This window comes from Alligator mississippiensis, chromosome 9, assembly GCF_030867095.1.
Source record: "Alligator mississippiensis isolate rAllMis1 chromosome 9, rAllMis1, whole genome shotgun sequence".
In the NCBI taxonomy this organism is placed as follows: Eukaryota; Metazoa; Chordata; order Crocodylia; family Alligatoridae; genus Alligator; species Alligator mississippiensis.
In genome coordinates this window covers 17287297-17304706 of record NC_081832.1, presented here as the reverse complement: position 1 = coordinate 17304706, position 17410 = coordinate 17287297, and the positions used below count along the sequence as shown (strand labels likewise).

At 48.2% G+C, this 17410-nt stretch overlaps 1 protein-coding gene across 12 annotated transcripts in view; it reads left to right on the top strand.

Annotated features, from left to right (window-relative positions):
• SRC (SRC proto-oncogene, non-receptor tyrosine kinase) overlaps positions 1-17410 on the top strand; it is a 71871-nt gene that overhangs the window by 28084 nt on the left and 26377 nt on the right. For 4 of the 12 annotated variants that reach the window (XM_059733197.1, XM_059733196.1, XM_059733198.1 and 1 more), the window contains 5 exons: positions 3661-3753; positions 3993-4061; positions 12133-12383; positions 12726-12840; positions 15308-15325. In XM_059733197.1, the coding sequence (XP_059589180.1) occupies positions 12143-12383; positions 12726-12840; positions 15308-15325 (374 nt within the window). In that variant the 5' untranslated portion in view covers positions 3661-3753; positions 3993-4061; positions 12133-12142. Of the gene's footprint in view, positions 1-3660; positions 3754-3992; positions 4062-5691; positions 5812-12132; positions 12384-12725; positions 12841-15307; positions 15326-17410 lie in introns of those variants that run through there. The other 8 variants (XM_059733201.1, XM_059733200.1, XM_059733203.1 and 5 more) reach the window with 5 other exon arrangements.

The window sequence follows — 17410 nt, the reverse complement described above, 5'->3', positions numbered from 1 at the left end:
ACTTCTTCACTCATTTTCCTGTTAGTCTAACAAGGAGGCCGCAACTTCTCTAAATGTCCCAGCCAGGTTGGTGTAGGAGATCTGCACAATCTGACTTGTAGTCACCACTCTTTACAATGTTAATAAAAGTGAAAGTTGGAGAATGAGACATCTGTGCCAGGGGAGCCGGCCAGTCCATGTTTGGAAATGCTTAGGGTGTTTGCTTGACTTACACTTCTCTCTTGGCTCCAGAAAATTGTTAGCCTTGGCTACTCTAGGCAAACTTCTGTCCTGTCTTGCTATGGTTGACGCCCAGCCAGACAAGTACAGGAGATAACGAGGGTAGACAAGGTTATGAGCTCGTACAGGGGTTTCAGCAGCACGGTGGGGCAGGAGGGCAGTAGGTGTTTTACAGCTTACCTAGAGTTTTCAAGGAGTAGTAGTTATTTCCCACGTCTCCTTGCCTGCCTTCCACTTCTAGTAGCTTCCACATTAAGGTAGCACCCAAGATTAGGGCCCCGTTGTACTGGAAACTGTACCACGAGAATAGCAGTTGTCTTTTCCAGACAGTGAACACTAGATGGGGAAAACAGGGTAGGAGGTTGGGAGGAACTTGACACAGCAGGTCAGTGGCAGAGCTGGAAGTAGAACCTAGGACTGAAGGCTTGGCCCCACTGTCTTCATGGGGGCCGTGATTCTTTACCCCGAGTCTCTATGGCCCTTGTTAAGGGCCTGTCTTCAAACTCTTTATTTCCAGTTGGCATCTAATCCAGTTTCTTCCTCTCTCTGAACCCTTTGTTCTGTATTTCTACTCTTCAGTATCACTAGAAAACCCATCATAATTTACTGATGTCACCTTGTTGGACATGAGTATACAGCCCAACCTGTGACTCTTAGTGCAATACAAACCAGTTGGCTATTTTACTAAATGGTGAGACTCTAAACATTTTATTTTAATAACCAAAGATGGAGACAACTGCTGAAAAGGTGACTGTAGGAAGATTCCCTTTCCAGAACTTTGCTGCAACTTTGTTTTGCTGAATTATACTGGGGAGCAAAGAGATGCAACCTGTGTGGACCTGTGAAATGCGGTAGTGTGTGTGGGAGGGGGGGAACCTTATTTGTATGTACTGCCGTCTTGAGTTGAGACTGTAACTTGAAATACCTTGCATCATGCTGTGCAATTATTTCTAGTGAATATTAGTCAAGTGCAAATTACAAACCGTTCAGTTTTAAAGAGCTGTCAATCAACAACTGGTTATTATCCTAATCAAATGCACTAAAAATAGTGACAAAACTTATTAGCAGGGGGAAGGGAGGGATATCTGAATAAAACTGCAGTAGAATACATTGGCTGCATGTTAAAAGATACACAGGGATGTCCATCCTCTGCTACGCTTAAATTGTACAACACAACACCGCTGTTAGTCTCTGCCATACCCTCTTGTATTGATCTTATTCACTCCCAAGGCAAGCAGGTCAGGCTGGGTCAAGTCTCAGGCAGAAAGCTACAAAGGCTTTATTTGGTCCTAGATAGTCAAGGACCCAATGAAAGAAGGTACAGTGGCTTTCTACACTGGCTATTTTTATACAGTCTTCCATTTCTGCAGCTTTGCCGGCAGGAGCTATAGCTCAAAGGGAACAGACAGTCACTAGCATCTTTTGTCTCGGTCTCCAGACCTTACCCTCTTCTAACCCTGGTCAGAGCATGGTTATAAATGCTAGTGACTGGCCCAGACCAGTGCTTTTACCATTATTAGCTGCAGGAGCTGGGGCAGATGGAGATAGGGGAAAAGATAAGCGAGTCTAGGGGATTTTGGCTAGACTGGGTGACCTATGTTTAAGTGCCTGCTCTGAATCATGAAGAGCAAGAGACCTGAATTGAGGTCTCTTGCCTCCCAGCTGCATGTCCTACACCTGTGCTCTTCTTGGTTAGTTTTGGACCAATATGTTTCTCTGAACCAGCTTCCTCCTCATCTCCCTACAACAGAATTTTTTTCAGTAATATTTTCATCCAGTTCTAGAGGTCAGCTGAGGCTTAGCAGGTCTGGGAGTGGTCAGTATGGGGATTCATAAAGTGCTTTGTGTTCCTCTCAAAGATGCTATTGCAAGTGTAAAGTGTCTGCTGGGTTTTTTATGTAGCACTTTTTTTAGCGCTCCTCCATTCCTCCTGGTATCCCCAACAGGGGTGAAGGTTAGTGTAGTAATAAATGGAAGGCAGAATTTCAGCATGGACAGTTGCTTAGAGGCATGACACATGGGGAAATGGAGAGAAGTGACTGGGTGCATGTTGTGTCTGGATACTGGTGGCACTTCTGACGAGGCTAACGATGGATTCGCCTCTGGAAGGAAAACAGGGCTAGGTTGCTCCCAAGTGGTGGCAGTATCTGAGCATGCTCAATCAATGGGATCCAAGTGGTGCAAGTCAGCTTTAGCGAATCAAAATACACCAACCAAACACTCCAAAATCCTCTGCTGGGCTGTGTACTTTGCTCTCGGCCATGCTATCCCTAAGCTTTCCTTCCCTGCCGGAGGGGACCCCCAGCTGCCAGGGCTACAGGGCCAGGGACCCAGGTCCCTGATGTGGGCAGGGTGCCCTGCTGCCCACCTTCAGGGCCTCTGCAGCCCAGTGGGTGCACCCCAGCACTGCAGGACAGAGTGGGGCCGCAGAGGGATCTCTGCTGCTGCGAGCTCCATGCTGCCCTGGCAACGAGTCCCCTGTATGCGTGGCAACAGTGAGGGGCTCCACCGCCTCCTGCTGCTACCACATGCACAGGGAGCATGCACCAGGGCAGCGCGGAGCTCACAGTGGTAAGCCGCTTTCCTGCATGGCCTCACTCTGCCCTGCAGTGCTGGGTCTCACCTGTTGGGCTGCAGAGGCCCCGGGGAGGGCAGCAGGGCAGGAGTCTGAGCCTGCAGTGGGCAGCCTGCTCCCACTCCTGCCCCATGAACAGGTCTGGGGATGCGGGTCCCTTTGGCCCTCTGGAGTGCACGCAATGGTGGGGAACCGTCCCCCTCTGCCTCCCATATGAGCTGCCCACAGTCCCATCCCACTCCCTGCCAGGGCCCTGCAGCTATGTATTGCATCCTCAGGCTCCAAGCCCCATGCACTGCCTAGCTGGGCTGCAGCCCTAGCCCTGCCCAACTCCCTTCCTCCCAATGGGGGCCTCAATCTCCCCCCTTCACACTTACCTGTGGGACCTGCTCTCCAGGCTGCCTGGGCCCATGTGCATATACATGCACAGGATGCCCTCTCCTAGCCCTTTACAAGCTATAACAATGCCAGCCTGCAGAGAGCTCTTTGCAAAACTGCAAAATCCATGGGTTCCTCTGGTGAAGAGGGAAATACGTGGTTTTCTCTGTTTTTGGGGGGGGGGGGGGTTGTTTTTTTGTTTTTCCCTTGGGGAAACAAAACTCAGATCCCTGGTCATGACATCCCTGCTCACTTAGTACAACATGGAGCTTGTGTGTGAACCCACTGAGATGGAACTTCTCTCCTTCCTAAAGAGAACTGGCAGTTCTGGGTACTAGGGAGGCCAGCTTGGTTCTCTCGGGGCATAGTTCCTCATGCATTGTAGTAACTGCGTTCTGTCGGAGGCAGAGAGACTTTCAGACATAAGCTTGATCAATAGCTCTGGGCTGCCACCAACCATCCTCCCCATCTTTTCCTTCTTGATTCAGTGAAGTGGAGCAGAGAATCATCCCGCTCCTCACACATGAGGGATCAGGAGGTGGATGTTAGCTAGCTGCCCTCTACTTCAAGGAGCTGCCAAGGTAACAAGCCTGCAGAAGGTGGGAGTGAAAAGAGGCTTGGGACTTTAGATTAAGGCAGTCTTTCCCTCAGGGTGGCTGAGGGCAAGACTAGGGGAACAAAGGCACCAGCCTGATCTCCATCTGGAGTGCAGGGAACTATGAGCTTGGCTGGGAGGGAGACCCAGTGGACCTGTCTGCAGCAAACAGAGAGCAGTGTGTTGAAGACCCTGCGCTAACCTTTCACCCCCTGTATCTTTCAGGATCCTGAGGACCTAAGCTGAATTCGCCTGCTGCTGCCCCACCCCTTGAAAAGCTGTAGCTGGACAGAGGTGGGTATGATGCTTCTACTTAGTTGGGCAGAGGTGAAGGGGGCATTAAACTTCAACCATTTAACATACAACCAGCTGTAACGAGGGCGAGGCTAACCCCTTCATTTAAAGGTGTTGAGATCCCAAGTCTCAGCCCAGCTACCAGGGAGTGTGTGGACCTGAAGCAATTGACGGAGCACCACACTTTGCTGTGGGTGGGAAGTCTCTTTTGTTGTCATCTTTGTCGGCATCTCCACAGCAGACACCACCAGCTGTGTTTAAACTGTTTGTGATTTCTTGTTCTATCTGGGGTGTAGGGGACAGAGTTGAGGCCTAACGGCTCAGTACACTCATAACCTCCAACCAGTCGCTTATGATTATTCCCTTCAGCTGAAACAGTAAGAGCTCCTGCAGGCCTGAACGTGCCTTGTGTACTAATCCAGCTGCAGAAAAGCCTGCCTTATTATGCCATGTCTAATCAGTCAGAAATGAGTGTTTTGGAATGCTGGCCACTTTCCATCGCACTGCACTTCACCTTGGGGGGGTGGAGGGAGCCCTATTGTGGTGAACATTCTTTGCAATCCTAATCTCTGATAAACCAGGTGTCAACAGGGATGACAGATCCCTCCCTCTCTCCCCATAATCAAATGCATCCTCTATTGCTGCATGCTTTAAACTTGCAGGGAGTAGGGGTGGTTTGATTATGAGAAAAAATGAGATTGGGGAGGGGATAGAAAATGTTATCATAAACTGTTTCTGGTCACTGTCCAGGGAAGTAATCCCACTCTTCTCTCTGCCCCATCTTGGTTCTCTTGCTCTGCTTGAAAAGTTTGCCATTCCTGGTGGGGGCAGGCTCAAGCGCATTGCACCATTCCAGGCACACTGCTTCTGGAAGTGGCATAGCTTCACTGCAATAGTGCTGCTGTGGAGCTAATAATTCTGCCTACATGCTAATTACCCTGCAGTGCATTTTCAGTGGAGATGTGCCCATGGGTGACCACTTTACAGTTTGCGTAAAGTTTGGAACTTGAGCTTAGCCTGTAAGCTCCTTGGGGCTGGAGCTGGTTGTTTGTGCCTCTGGGGCCCTGGTCCATGAGTGGAACTCAGCGTTACCAACACAAATGCACAGTAATGGCTGTAGGGCTGAGAAGGAGTCTGGTTTTGAAGCATCTATCTTTTGCACCCAGGATCTTGGTACACTTTCAGTTACCAGGCTGGGTTTTCCCTCCTTGTGTGTTGCGACCAGGGCCTGGAAAGCTGGGCCAGGAGCCCTGGCAGTGCTGGCTCCTTCCTGAAGTAGCAGCAGTACCTGCATCAAAGGGTTGTGCCTGGCACTGCTCTGGCTCTGCTGTGACTCGGGGGGGCGCCTAGCCACTCCCCAGGGAGGCTATATCCTGCTGGTGCTAGCATTGTCTGCTTTCATCTGGTAACTTCCCAGAAGCTTGTTTAACAGGGCTGAAAGAGATGGAGCTAGAGTGGGTAGGTAGGAGTTGGCCTGGCTGCTATCTAATGGGCACTGGATTTACCTGCTGTGTTTTCCCCTTCCTCTTTTCTTCTGTGGCTCATTCTTTCTCCCTCCTCCTGGTAGAGCCACTGATCTCTCTCTCTCTCTTTCAGAGACCTTCGCACACAGCACATTCCTGATATGTCCTCACTGCTTCTCTCAAAGCACATTCCTTCCTGGTACTACGGAATAGATGTTGACCCTTTCAGGCTTTTATCAGGAGCTCCTTCTAGGGCTGCTTTCACAATACTGCTTCAGTCTGTGCAGGTAGATTTTGGAATTAAGTTGTTTATCACATTTAACCTTTTCATCATCAGTGCAGCTGCCTAGCTGCTGTGACAACTGCCAAAAATGTGGCGATTTTCCTGGCCAGGATCAGCTCTCTTTGAACCACCTATAACCAGTCCCTTGTCCTTCTTAAAGATCTGCTGGAGCAGCGTTTCTCAGTCTGTGGATCATGATCCACAGTTCACAATAATATATGAAAGAGTCACAAACTTTAAAAAATGGATCTACACACTTTAAAAATGGATTCTCCTTTAAAGAAGAAAAAAGGGGGAATTTGTGGCTTTTCCCTTGCAGGCTGGTAGAGTTTCAACCTTCAAGGGGCTGTTTGGGGAGGCCCCCCCATACCTGACATGTTTGGGGGCTGGGGGTCAGGGGCAGCAGGTTGTTGAGCACGGGACACTGGATCTGGACTGGCCATTGATGTTTACAAATGGTTCCTGGTACAAAAAAGGTTAAGAGCTACTGTGCTAGAGAAAGCTGCCTGCTGGGTGACCTGAAGTGACTCATCCTTTGCATAAGGAGTGGGGTGGGGAGGGATAGAGTTACAAGCTGGCAGCATTGCTGAGAGGAGCACCTTGCTGGAGCACCAGCAGTCACTTTGCCCACAAAGGATAGAGCTACGCAGACAACAAAGGCAAGCTAGCATTGATCAGGCTCCTATGGGTAATGATGGCAGTGAAGAGGGGGCAACACAGGCCTGATGGGGCCATTGAGCACATACTTGATCTGCCAGCTCACGCTGATGTTGCTATATCTTCACTGCTACTTGAACTAGCAATATAAAGGTGTTGTGGGCTGGCATAGCTGTACTGCAGTTGTACCTTCATCTGCTATATAGACAACAGAAGCCCGAGGGAGCTCAGTGGGGCTTCTGCTGGTATTGCTTGGACCTGAGCCATTCACTTGTGTGGGGAAGGGAGTCTCTTTTATCCAGAGGCCTTTTCCCTCTCTCCCCAAATTTCTGTGACCCTGACAAAGGGGATTTTAGACTTAACGATGTGTGAACCTGTTGTTCAGCCCTACTTCTAGTTTAGGCTCCCTATGGTAGGTCATGGGTTTGTATTAGCAGGGGTGGGTTGTGTTGAGGCAGCGCAGAAAGGTGCTGACTTGTAACCAGAGACAGCACAGAGCTTGGAAAGTGTCAAGTCTATGTTGAGCAAAGGAAGGGTGACTACCTTGGAGGACTGAGGTACATGTCTGTTCCCTCCACCAGCCCCATACCTTCTGAGACTTCCCTCACTCTTATCCTCCATCCTGGCTTTTTATTTTTGCCTCTGTACATTGTGCTCAATAGCCCTGTATTCCTTTCTGCCTCTGCACTGCTCTCTCTTGTCCCAGCAGAACAGTACAGTGCAAGCCAGTACCCTGCAGCACTTCCAAGGTTTTTGTATTCTGTTTTTGCAGCCAAAGCCCTAGATGTCTGCGTAAGGGAGATGCCAAATTGGGCCTTGTCAGAGCAGTGTACTTCCTGTGATTCAGCACAAAGCTAATGGATCCTTCTTAAAGTGGTAAACCCAGGGAAGGACAGGGGTTGCCACGGGTCACTACAGCATAAACGGGGATCTTCCCCTATGCCAAGTATGGAGCCCTCCCTCTAGTGACTACTTGTGCCATATAGGCTCTTGGCCTGTACTGACCCTGGCTTGGAGCTCGTGTACCTCCATGATGCATATTGTGCTGTGACCTTCTTCATGCTACCTTAAGGAACTTCATGGTGCACTGCGTGGTAGAGCCAGACCTGAATATTGGCTTTTGCCCAGCTGAGGCCTGCAACCTGGACTGATGCCATGGAACAGTGGCTTGCAGCGGATGGGGGAGGAGAAAGTCAAGGACTTCTGTCTCCCAGTTAGGGCCTTTGCTGGACAGAGTCTTCTGTGAGAGACCCTGCCGGGACTGATGGGACCAAAAGGCCTTGAGTGACATAAATGACCATCAAGATTGCCATGGCAACCACAGTCCCTTCTCCCTTGCTTCGACCTGCCAATGAAAGGCTGGGACTTGTCTTGTGACCTGCAGCATCTTCAGCTGCATGGAGTTCCTCACATTTTATAGGACTGGTCCTTGTGGGTGCCGAGTATAGCCGGAATGGGGCTGTGATGGAGTGGAATTAGGCACAAACGCGTACTGGTTGAATTGAAAAGAACTTTACTTACAAACTGACGTACAGGGACTTGCGACGATGCACACAGTGTAGGCACTAGCAAAATCACCGATGTTTTCTGAGCATGCAGGGTATGGGGTACGTCGGGACGGTCGTCGAAGGGGAGTGGTTGGTGGTTGATCAGGCCCCAATTTTGCTCCAAGGTACACGAGGAACTAGTTCCCAACGTACACGCGGAGTTCTCCGACTTGGGCGGAAACTACCCAAGCTTTTATACGGCTAGTGAGCCAATTGCTAGCCGCCGGTATGAATAATTTACAATGAGCCAATCGGTAGCCTGCATCCAAATGGTGCAACTGCTAGTTTTGGCGGGAGCTGATCACTGCACCAAGGCTTTTCCCGCCGTAGCGAGGCATCCCTTGCACTGAGTACTCGCATCATGCTAAGAATTCTGCTGTGTCGAGGCACTTTTAATTACTAAGTACAGACAGTCCTATTGTGTGAAGAGCATCTTTCAGTGGTGGTGAAAATAAGCTGGACTAGTTAGCGTCATTCTGGATGGCAAGGAGCACCTCATCTCCAGGTACCTATGGAGAGACAATTAACTGGGCTATGGCCCTCATCACTGCATGCAGGCTCCCCCAGGAGACTGAGCCAAAGGCATCAGAACTAACTGTGCCTTCTGGGACCTGGGATTAGAATGTATATTTTGAGCTGGGTAAGGTTTTTTGTTGTGTTTTTTTTTTTGGGGGGGGTGGAACTGTGTAATTTGGAGCAGAGGGAAACATACCCTTTATTTGAACAGCCCACTTGTATCTCCAGAAGTGTAATTCACCTCAAACAGGCCAGTGCTTCTAGCCACATCTGACCATGGCTGTGTACTGTCAAGCAAGGCTTAATTCCAGTGTGCCCTTCTAACTTCAGTGAGAATGGAACGGTCAGTCTATTTTCCTAGAGACATGATCCTGTAATATTCAGTCACTCTGTGAATATTAGAACATGAGATGGGGGGGCCCTGACACTTCTCTGCTCCTGGCCATCTGGAAAGGAATGGCTAAGAAGAACTTAAATTTGCTGCTAGTGTAATGGCTACTTATTTTGAAAGTTACACGATGAAAGAATTTGGCCCATTGTTTCATCCCCGCATGCTGACCCTAGACCAGGGGTGGGCAAAATTTGGGTTGGATGCAGCCCACCAGGCCATTCTATTTGGCCGTGGGTCCCAGCAATAATTTAGAAAATTAATATTTATCTGCCCCTGGCTGCCTGTCATGTGGTCCTCAATGGCTTGCCAAAACTCAGTAAGCAGCCCTCTGCCCAAAATAACTGCCTGCCCTGGACAGTCCCAGTGAAATACTTTGGGAGTTGTCTTCTGAGGATCTCTATAAAGGGGCAAGGACTGAGGTTGCTGGTAAGATGGAATTAGTTACAGTAGGGTTCACTTTGGGCTGTGACCCCTATCATTGGTCACAATATCTCTTCAACTGGGCCTAAATAAGTGACTTGGAACAATTAGGAAACCCCCCTGCTCTGTTATGTTCATGCAGACACATGCAATGTAACAAGACTTGGTCTTTTTTCCATTTGGGGAAGTGTAGTTTCTAGGGGAAATTCTAAGCCGGATCTGGTCCTTGTTTTCCATTGCTGTGTGGGCAGTCACAAGCAGCGTAGTTCAGCCATATCCTTTCCAGGGTATGGGGAGTTTCTCTTCCTCCTTCCTCTGCATATAGATGGGATTTAGCTGGGGAGAATCTAGTAGTGGAAGCCTGTGGATGGAGACTGAAGGCGGAGGTAGGCAAGGGAGAGAGGCTGAATTTGGGTGTGAGCAGAAATTGAACTTTAAAGTATCTGCTTTCCCTGAAATTTCATTACTACCTCTTGTGTTTTGCTCTTCCACTAATATGTGCATTGAAGAGGGACCCCATTCGCCTGAGTGGGGAACAGGAGGAGATCACCTTCAGCACTACATTCCCTGTGAGAGGGCATTGTTGTAGGAGTTGGTTTTCAGTGCCTAAGGCTCACAATTTATAATTTGGAAAGGCCTTCAACCTGAGGCTCTCTAAGCATGACCCAGATTCACTCCATTCCTCAGTGCCACACAAGAGGGAGAGGGGGCTATATTTCCCACTTCACGGGTGGGGATGGAATTGCATCTTGGAGTGGAAGTGATCTAATGGTGGCAGAGAATTTTGGTCTGGTTCCCAGCCCCCTATATACAGAGGGAGATAGTTCCTTCCAGCATATGTGCTTGATTTCAATGGGGTGGCTCACACCTATGCTTGATTTTGCTGCCATAAGTTTTTGTTGGGGAGGGTGTCTGAGTGACCGTCTCCTCAGTGGTTTGGCAGTTAAAAGGAGGCAGATGTCATCAGCTTTTTCCAGAACCAAAGCTTGGGCCTTTGGACAAAGACCTCTTAGTAAGAAAAAATGCTGTCTTGCAGAGCTCAAGCTCATTCTGTTAGCACAGCAACATGTCTGCTAACTTGTAGGTAGTACTGGCTGTTGCTTGTGAGAGCCATCCGCTGAACTAATTCATCTTTGTAGAAAACGTAAGTAGAAATAGTGCTGAACACAAACCTTGGGTCTGGAACTTTAACACTGTGGTTTGGAGAAGTGGGGTCAGAAAAGCATTCTAGTTGTTCTTTCTGGCCTCTAGCACTCTCCTTGTACATACCCTTTCAATTAACCTGCCCTCACATCTCTGCACTGCAGGCATCTCTGCCATTTCCTCTTGCTGTGTCCAATTGCTTTTGCTTATTAAGAACACTTCACTCCCCATCGGTGATCTAACCTAAATATTTCCTTCCATAGCTTCAGAACACTGCCGTGCATCGTATCATCTTTGGAGACCATGACTAATTCCCTTCCTTCATTTATATCATTACCTTCAAGGTATTTATAGAGCATCATCTCAAGTGGAAGGGAAAAAAAGAAATGACTGTATATAAAGCATAGATCCCTTGGTCTTTAGAGTTCAGCTGCTAACTGCCTAAATGCTCAGAAGTATTTGTAAATGCACTGAACTTCTGGAGGGGTTTAGTATACTACACTTCCTGGACTCCCTGGCAGTTGGAGTATCTGCTAATCTGAGCTTTTAGAAACCCTATCCTGTAGAAGAAGAGGATGATCCAGCTGTTGAGCATCTCTCTATCATTAACATTTGTGAAACCTGATCTGGGCTCCTGTTCATTCCCTATGACACTGAATGCAGCCCTTGTGAATAACAAAACCTGTCTATGCAAAGTTGAAGTGTTTAATGCCCACTGGTGTCCTGGACATCCTAGGAGGAATGCAACACTATGGGATCAGAATGCGATGACTAGAGTGACGAGGACCCCCTTCAGTGCTCTTGTGACCTCTGGTTTTGCAATGCTGAGCTGTCTCTTTTGAAATTGGGACAGGCTGGACTTCTTTATAGCATCCAAAAAGACTTGGGGTGAGGTGGGAGGAACATGGAGAAGAGTCTTCTTTTGGGAAGACGGTGGTGGTGGAGCACCTTAGATATGTATTCCTGAGCCTTCCCCTGGGAACCAGGCTGCGACTCTCTGAAGGATGCGTGTCGACCATCTATCGCACACCCCATGCATCTGCTAAGGAAAAGGCTGGGTCTCTGTCCAGTATTAGGGTATAGATTTCTCTTTTCTACTAGCTAAGTTGAGGAAGATCGTCTGAGGTCCTGACTGCTTGTGAGTCACAAGGTTCCGGAGAAACTTGGGATGCTTGGTTGTTGTCTTCCTAGCCACACCAGAACTCTGCTAGCTATGTTCTGCCTGCCCAAGTAGATCTGAACACTGAATTTGAATATGAACTCCATGGCTAGAACAGTCTCCACTATTCTTTTCATAGTTTGATGCTTATGAAGGGCATGGGCTTGGCATTAGTCATTCTATTATAATGCTGTTAAGTATGCTTCCTTCTGGTAGCTGAATTATCACTCGCTAAGTGCAGTGTGTCAGTCCCCCTCTTGGCAAGTGTTTCACTAGCTAAGACAGCAAAGCAGGAGGTTGCTTGAATTTAATGAACTGGAGTTGCTTCAATTGCTGTTCCAGGGCAGTGGTGACGGGATGTCTGGGCTGTCAGTCAGCTGCTGGCTGGCCAGTCTGAAAAGTGTACAGGTTTTGCTTCAGTTCCTAGCAGGCTGGCATCTATGTTGCACAAACCATAGGGAGCAGCTTTAACCCTCTCTCTCTCCTCTCCAGGCTTTGGACCATGGGGAGCAGCAAGAGCAAACCTAAGGACCCCAGCCAGAGGAGACGCAGTCTGGAATCTGCAGAAAATACCCACCATGGAGGTTACTCTTCCTCGCAGACACCCAGCAAGACCACTGTTCCCGATCCCCACCGCACCCCTAACCGCTCCTTTGGCAGCATGGCTGCTGAGTCCAAGCTCTTTGGAGGCTTCAATACATCCGACACAGTCACGTCCCCCCAGCGCTCGGGGGCTTTAGCGGGTTAGTAAGATGCTTTAATTTTATCATGTCTGAGAATGTTAGGTGGCGAGTAGACATTTCTGGGCTTTGTTTTGTGTGTCCTCTCTCTGCTATTGCATGGCTTCCTCCTCTTACAGAAGGGTCCTGGACCCTGAATCTTGCCCTAGAGCGGCCATTTACAAAATGGTGGCTCTGCATCTTTCTTGCTAGGGGTAAAGAGGACTGCAGTGGAAAATCTGACTGAACCAGTGCTGCCATTAGCCCCAGCCTCTGGTTTCCTAGCACAGCTCTAGCTAACTCCTTTTTGGGGCAAATGTTTCTTGGAGTGGGGTGTGCTCATATTGCTGGGTCTCTCTTGCTCAGTTTGTGTTGTTGCAGGTGGAGTCACCACCTTTGTAGCCCTCTACGACTATGAGTCACGGACGGAAACAGACCTGTCCTTCAAAAAAGGGGAACGCCTTCAAATTGTCAATAATACGTAAGTGTTTCTGCCTCGTACATTTGAATCGGGGATGTATTGGCTTGGCTGAATTCTTGCTGCCTTTTGTCCATTGGGGTGCTTCAGACACTGGCTAATCTCCGGGAGTCATGCTGATGTATGTTCCTCTATCAAAGTTGCTCTTTTGTCTTGGCCATCTACCCTGCCTTGTCCTTAGAGCGCTGAATATCTCTGTAGGGTGTTTTGAATTGGCTCCTCTGAGACCCTGCACCCTACTGCTGTGGTGGTGTCCCTCTGGGGAGGGCTGGGTATTGTGCATTCTCACAGTCCGTAGAGAACTTCCCATATTAGATGGAGGGGATTTATCAAGAGCTCCACAAACTTTTCTCCCTTGTTCTCTGCTTCTGGGGGCTCTTGTCATCCTGGGAGCTTGGATGTGGAAAAGTCTGCGTGGCCACGAGGTGGTAGTGGATGCTCTTTTTGGCAACCCACTACTTGCCCTGTTTGTAGCATCCTTAGCTTTTATCTCTGTCCCACCCACAAGCCCTCAGGACTCTCGGAGGGCTGGGATTACCTACAGGGTTGGCCAGAGCTCTGGCCAATGGGTGTTTTGCTGAAGAGACTCTCCCATCAGGACATTCAGAGGTGATGGTGTTAGTGAAGGGATGTTGACCCACCTGAGAAAGCAGTTGTGTGATTTGGGTTATGTGCATGCCAAATGCTGTTTTTTCCCTTTTGCTTCATGAAATCATGGCACCCTGAGCTTTTTAGTGCTTTTCACCCCCATTTAACCTAACTTGTCGTCTTTCCCCCCCAAAATCCCCTCAGAGTAGGCATATTTAGGGGTAGTGTCACTGGCTGGGATGAGCTACTTTGTGGAAACACCAGAGGCACACCCTCTTCCCTGAACAGGAACCAGCCCCATGGTTGGAGCACTTCCCATGAAGCACAAAATCAGGATCCGCGTCCTGACTCTTGTCTGAGTAAGACCTTCAGCTCCTACCTGGGTCTGTCATGCCCTGGGTGAGAGCTTTAACTGTGGGATGGTCCTGGAGGGTGTCTTTGGCTCTGACCCAGTTTCAGTTCCATTGGAATTTTTGTTTCAAGGCAAATTCCTGGCCAGCTTCAGTAATGGACATCTGCAAATTCCTGCTATACATTCCCTTGGGAAAGATTTTGGCCCTTTGTGTTTTGATGGAGTACCTGGCAGCATGGGAGCTTGGGTCCCAAAGGACCTGTCTTGGGTCTCTTGGGGCTAGCCTGGGCTGTAGCAGCAGAAGGAAAGCAGGAAGGAATGGGAGCTCTAGGGATCTCTGGGAGCACATGCTGTCTTGCCAGATCTAGGTACCTCAGGTCTGAATCTTTTGTGACCTTGGGTACATGTGGCCAGCAGGGAGTAGTTATGCTGAACAAGAGCATCTCTACTGGGGACCAGAAGACTGTAAAATGAGAAGCTGTTGCCAAATAATTACTGCACTGTAAAACAGTGGAGACTCTCCTGGCGACCTTGGCTCCAAGTGCAGCTCCTTTATTTCTTATGTGCAGCACTGAGTAAAGAGCATAGATACTGCACTGCTTGGATCCTTCAAGCATTTCCAGCATCCAGAGATACGGTGCAGGGCAGCACTTAAGAAATCATTGTGGGCTGTTGGGTTAATCTCTTCCTTAGAACTTGGGTCCTTAATCTGTCCATCTACCTTCACTGCTGCTAATATGGTTAATGATCTGCTTTTAAAGAAGGGTCTATTCCAAATTTTGTGACATTTTGTGTGCTGGGAGGGTCCTGGAGTAAAATAGCAAAGAAATGGTGTGCAGGACAGTGTGGGATGGGGCATGTATGCCAAGGGCCTCCTGCTGGAACACAAAAGATGTCTCCCATGAAGATAATTGCTGACACAGTCATGCTTCTCTTGAACTGAGACAGAAAGAGAGGTCCATGACTTGTTCCAAGCTGCAGACACTTGGACCTGGGAGGTCTGGCTCCTAGCTTTGTGCTTGCATACCTTAACCAAGCCCACTGAGAAGCCAGGAAGCTGCCCTCTGCTCCTAGTGCTGGAGAGAGGCTACTGATTACTGTTACATGCTTCAAGTACTCAGAGGGGTGTCTGTAGTAGAGTAAAAAATTAGGTGCTTTCCGAGGTGAGCAGGATCTAGGGGCTTTTACTGAAACATTACTCTTCTGGGGCAAACTCCAACTGATTCCACTGTTGGATGTGGGCCTCTTGCTGATGGGCACACTGAGAGCCAGGACTGGGCTTTCCTCCACCCTTGTAGGAAGTCTTGCCCTGGTGCCTGAGGTCTTCTAGCTGCCAAGTCCCTCTCCTCACTTCTGTCACTGCTATTGTCACTCACATTGCTGGACCTCCAGTCCCTTTTGATTGTCAAATGATATCTCCCTCCCTTTCCTTTTCATTTTCTTATAGCAGCTGAGCCTGTGCAGCAGTGCTAGTCTTGGCCCTGTCTCTTAACTCTCTTTTTCTCTCCTGTGCAACATGCTTTCCTTTAGGAGAAAAGTGGATGTCAGGTGTGTATCACAGGCCCTTTTGAAATCTGTTTTAAACAACTGTCTTCCTGGGTTTGGGGTCATGGGCTGAAGGGCATTATGGGAGGGATGTGGGGGGTTTTTTTGGTTTACAGTCTGTAGTGGCCATTGTGCTTGGGGGCTTTTTTGTATTTTTTTAAGAGTAACAAAGATGGAGCCTGGATTCACTTCCTTATTCAGAAAAAGCCCAGTCTGCATTAAAGGTATATAAACTCACTCCTGTCCAGGTCTGGCAACTTTCCCTTGTTCCTGCTTTTGGTTCAATTAACTAAGCACTTCCTGCTTGTCTGTTTTCTCTTCTCCCCACTTTGTTCATCCAAGCCATAAATGCACATGCCTTTTTGACTGGCCACAGGGGACCCAGACATTGCAGATGGTGAATTGTGTCCTTCCTACTTCTTTGATGTTCCTAGCATTGCACCCCTTGCTGTTTTGCTCCCTTCAGATGACCCAGTGGTGTTCTTGAAATCTGTCTATGCTACACGGAGCACGTTTCGTGCAGCTGGCAGTGGGGTGCTGTAAAGGGGCTGCAGCAGCAGCGAGAGCTTCACTTTTGTTCTGGCTTGAAAGTCTGTGCTATTTATTAAATGCACACACACAAACAGCCCTGTAGATGTGTACAGTGTATGAGTCAGAAAGCTGGGCTTTAAGGATCTTTCAAACTTCAGTGACAAAACATGCTGTGAGGGGGAAATATCTGTAGATCTTTACCTGTTTCTTTTTTCCTGCCCTTTTTCTTTCTTTAAAATTTTGGGGGGCTGGGCATCCTCTACCAAAAAAATCACAAAATCAAGCACTGGAAGATATTTTAGAAAATTCCCCAAAGGTACAGTGGATTTCCTGCCATATTTGGGTAGTGTTTACATGCATCTTTTTCAAATCCCACTTCCCTGGTTAAATGCCAACTCCTGTGCAACAGTTCTTATTAATTCAAACAATAAAAATGACATTGTGTCAAGGGGTTGAGTTGAGTATTGCAAGAGAAGCCTAACTTCAGGAGCTTTCTGATTCTTGCATTTTACCGCCTCCATGTTGTGCTGGACCTGGCTTTTTGTTCTAATTTGTGTTCATAGAAGGAGAGATCTGTCAGCTGAGGATTCTGGATCGGGGGGTGTTTCTCTTCTGCCTGTATTTCTCCACCCATTGCAGAAAAAGAAACCATGGGTTTTTCAGCTATATTATTATTATTATTATTATTATTATTATTATTATTATTATTATTATTTATTTTAGATGACATTTGTTCATCTTTCTGTTTCTTCAAAGTCTCCGTAAGGGAGCACTGTGTCCATGTCTGCATGCATGACTGTGTCCTTTGTACATGCTGCATCAGCTGTGAGAACAGAATGGCTTTGTCTGCAGGTAGTTATTAGAAATCCAAGGTATGGTTTCAAAGTTAAGTACCCACCATACACAATGTAACTGTGCTGTTGGGACCTTCCCCCTTTTCAGGGATAGGGGAGAGGAGGAGGCCTCTTTAGAAAATTGCTTTGTGCAGCATTGTTGAGGGAGTGAATAACCTATATTTGCAGCGTGGCTGAAGACACTCGATCTTCTGCCCGAGAGCATGCTGAGATGTACAGACATTCCTGGGATAACCACCCACCTTGTCCAAGATTCTTGCTGACCTAGTTGTATAGCTAACTCGCTCTCTAGCCACATGTGCTGAACACAGTGAGCTTAAAACCTAGTGATTTTGTTTTCCTTCTGAAAAGTATCATTAGAAAAATATGTGGCAGATGGAAAAATCCTGCCTCATGATGCATCCCAGCCCTTTGCTGCTGGAACTAGTCATGTAATACTCTCATGGCCCTTGCCTAGCAGCATGTGCTGCAGATGCTTATGCATGCTTTCTTGCGCCCACACCTGGTTTCAAATGCATCTGGGTTGGTTTCTGGGTTTTGCTTTGAAATGATTCAGAGCCTAGTGGCTTCAGCCTTTTTATTGAGCTGCTGGGCTGGTTCCAACTTGACGTGGAGCTTAAGGAGAAGGATCTGCAGGGACTGAAGAAAGGGAAGAGGGCACAGTCCTCTTGTGTTCAGTGGACTAACCAAGTCTCTACTCTCT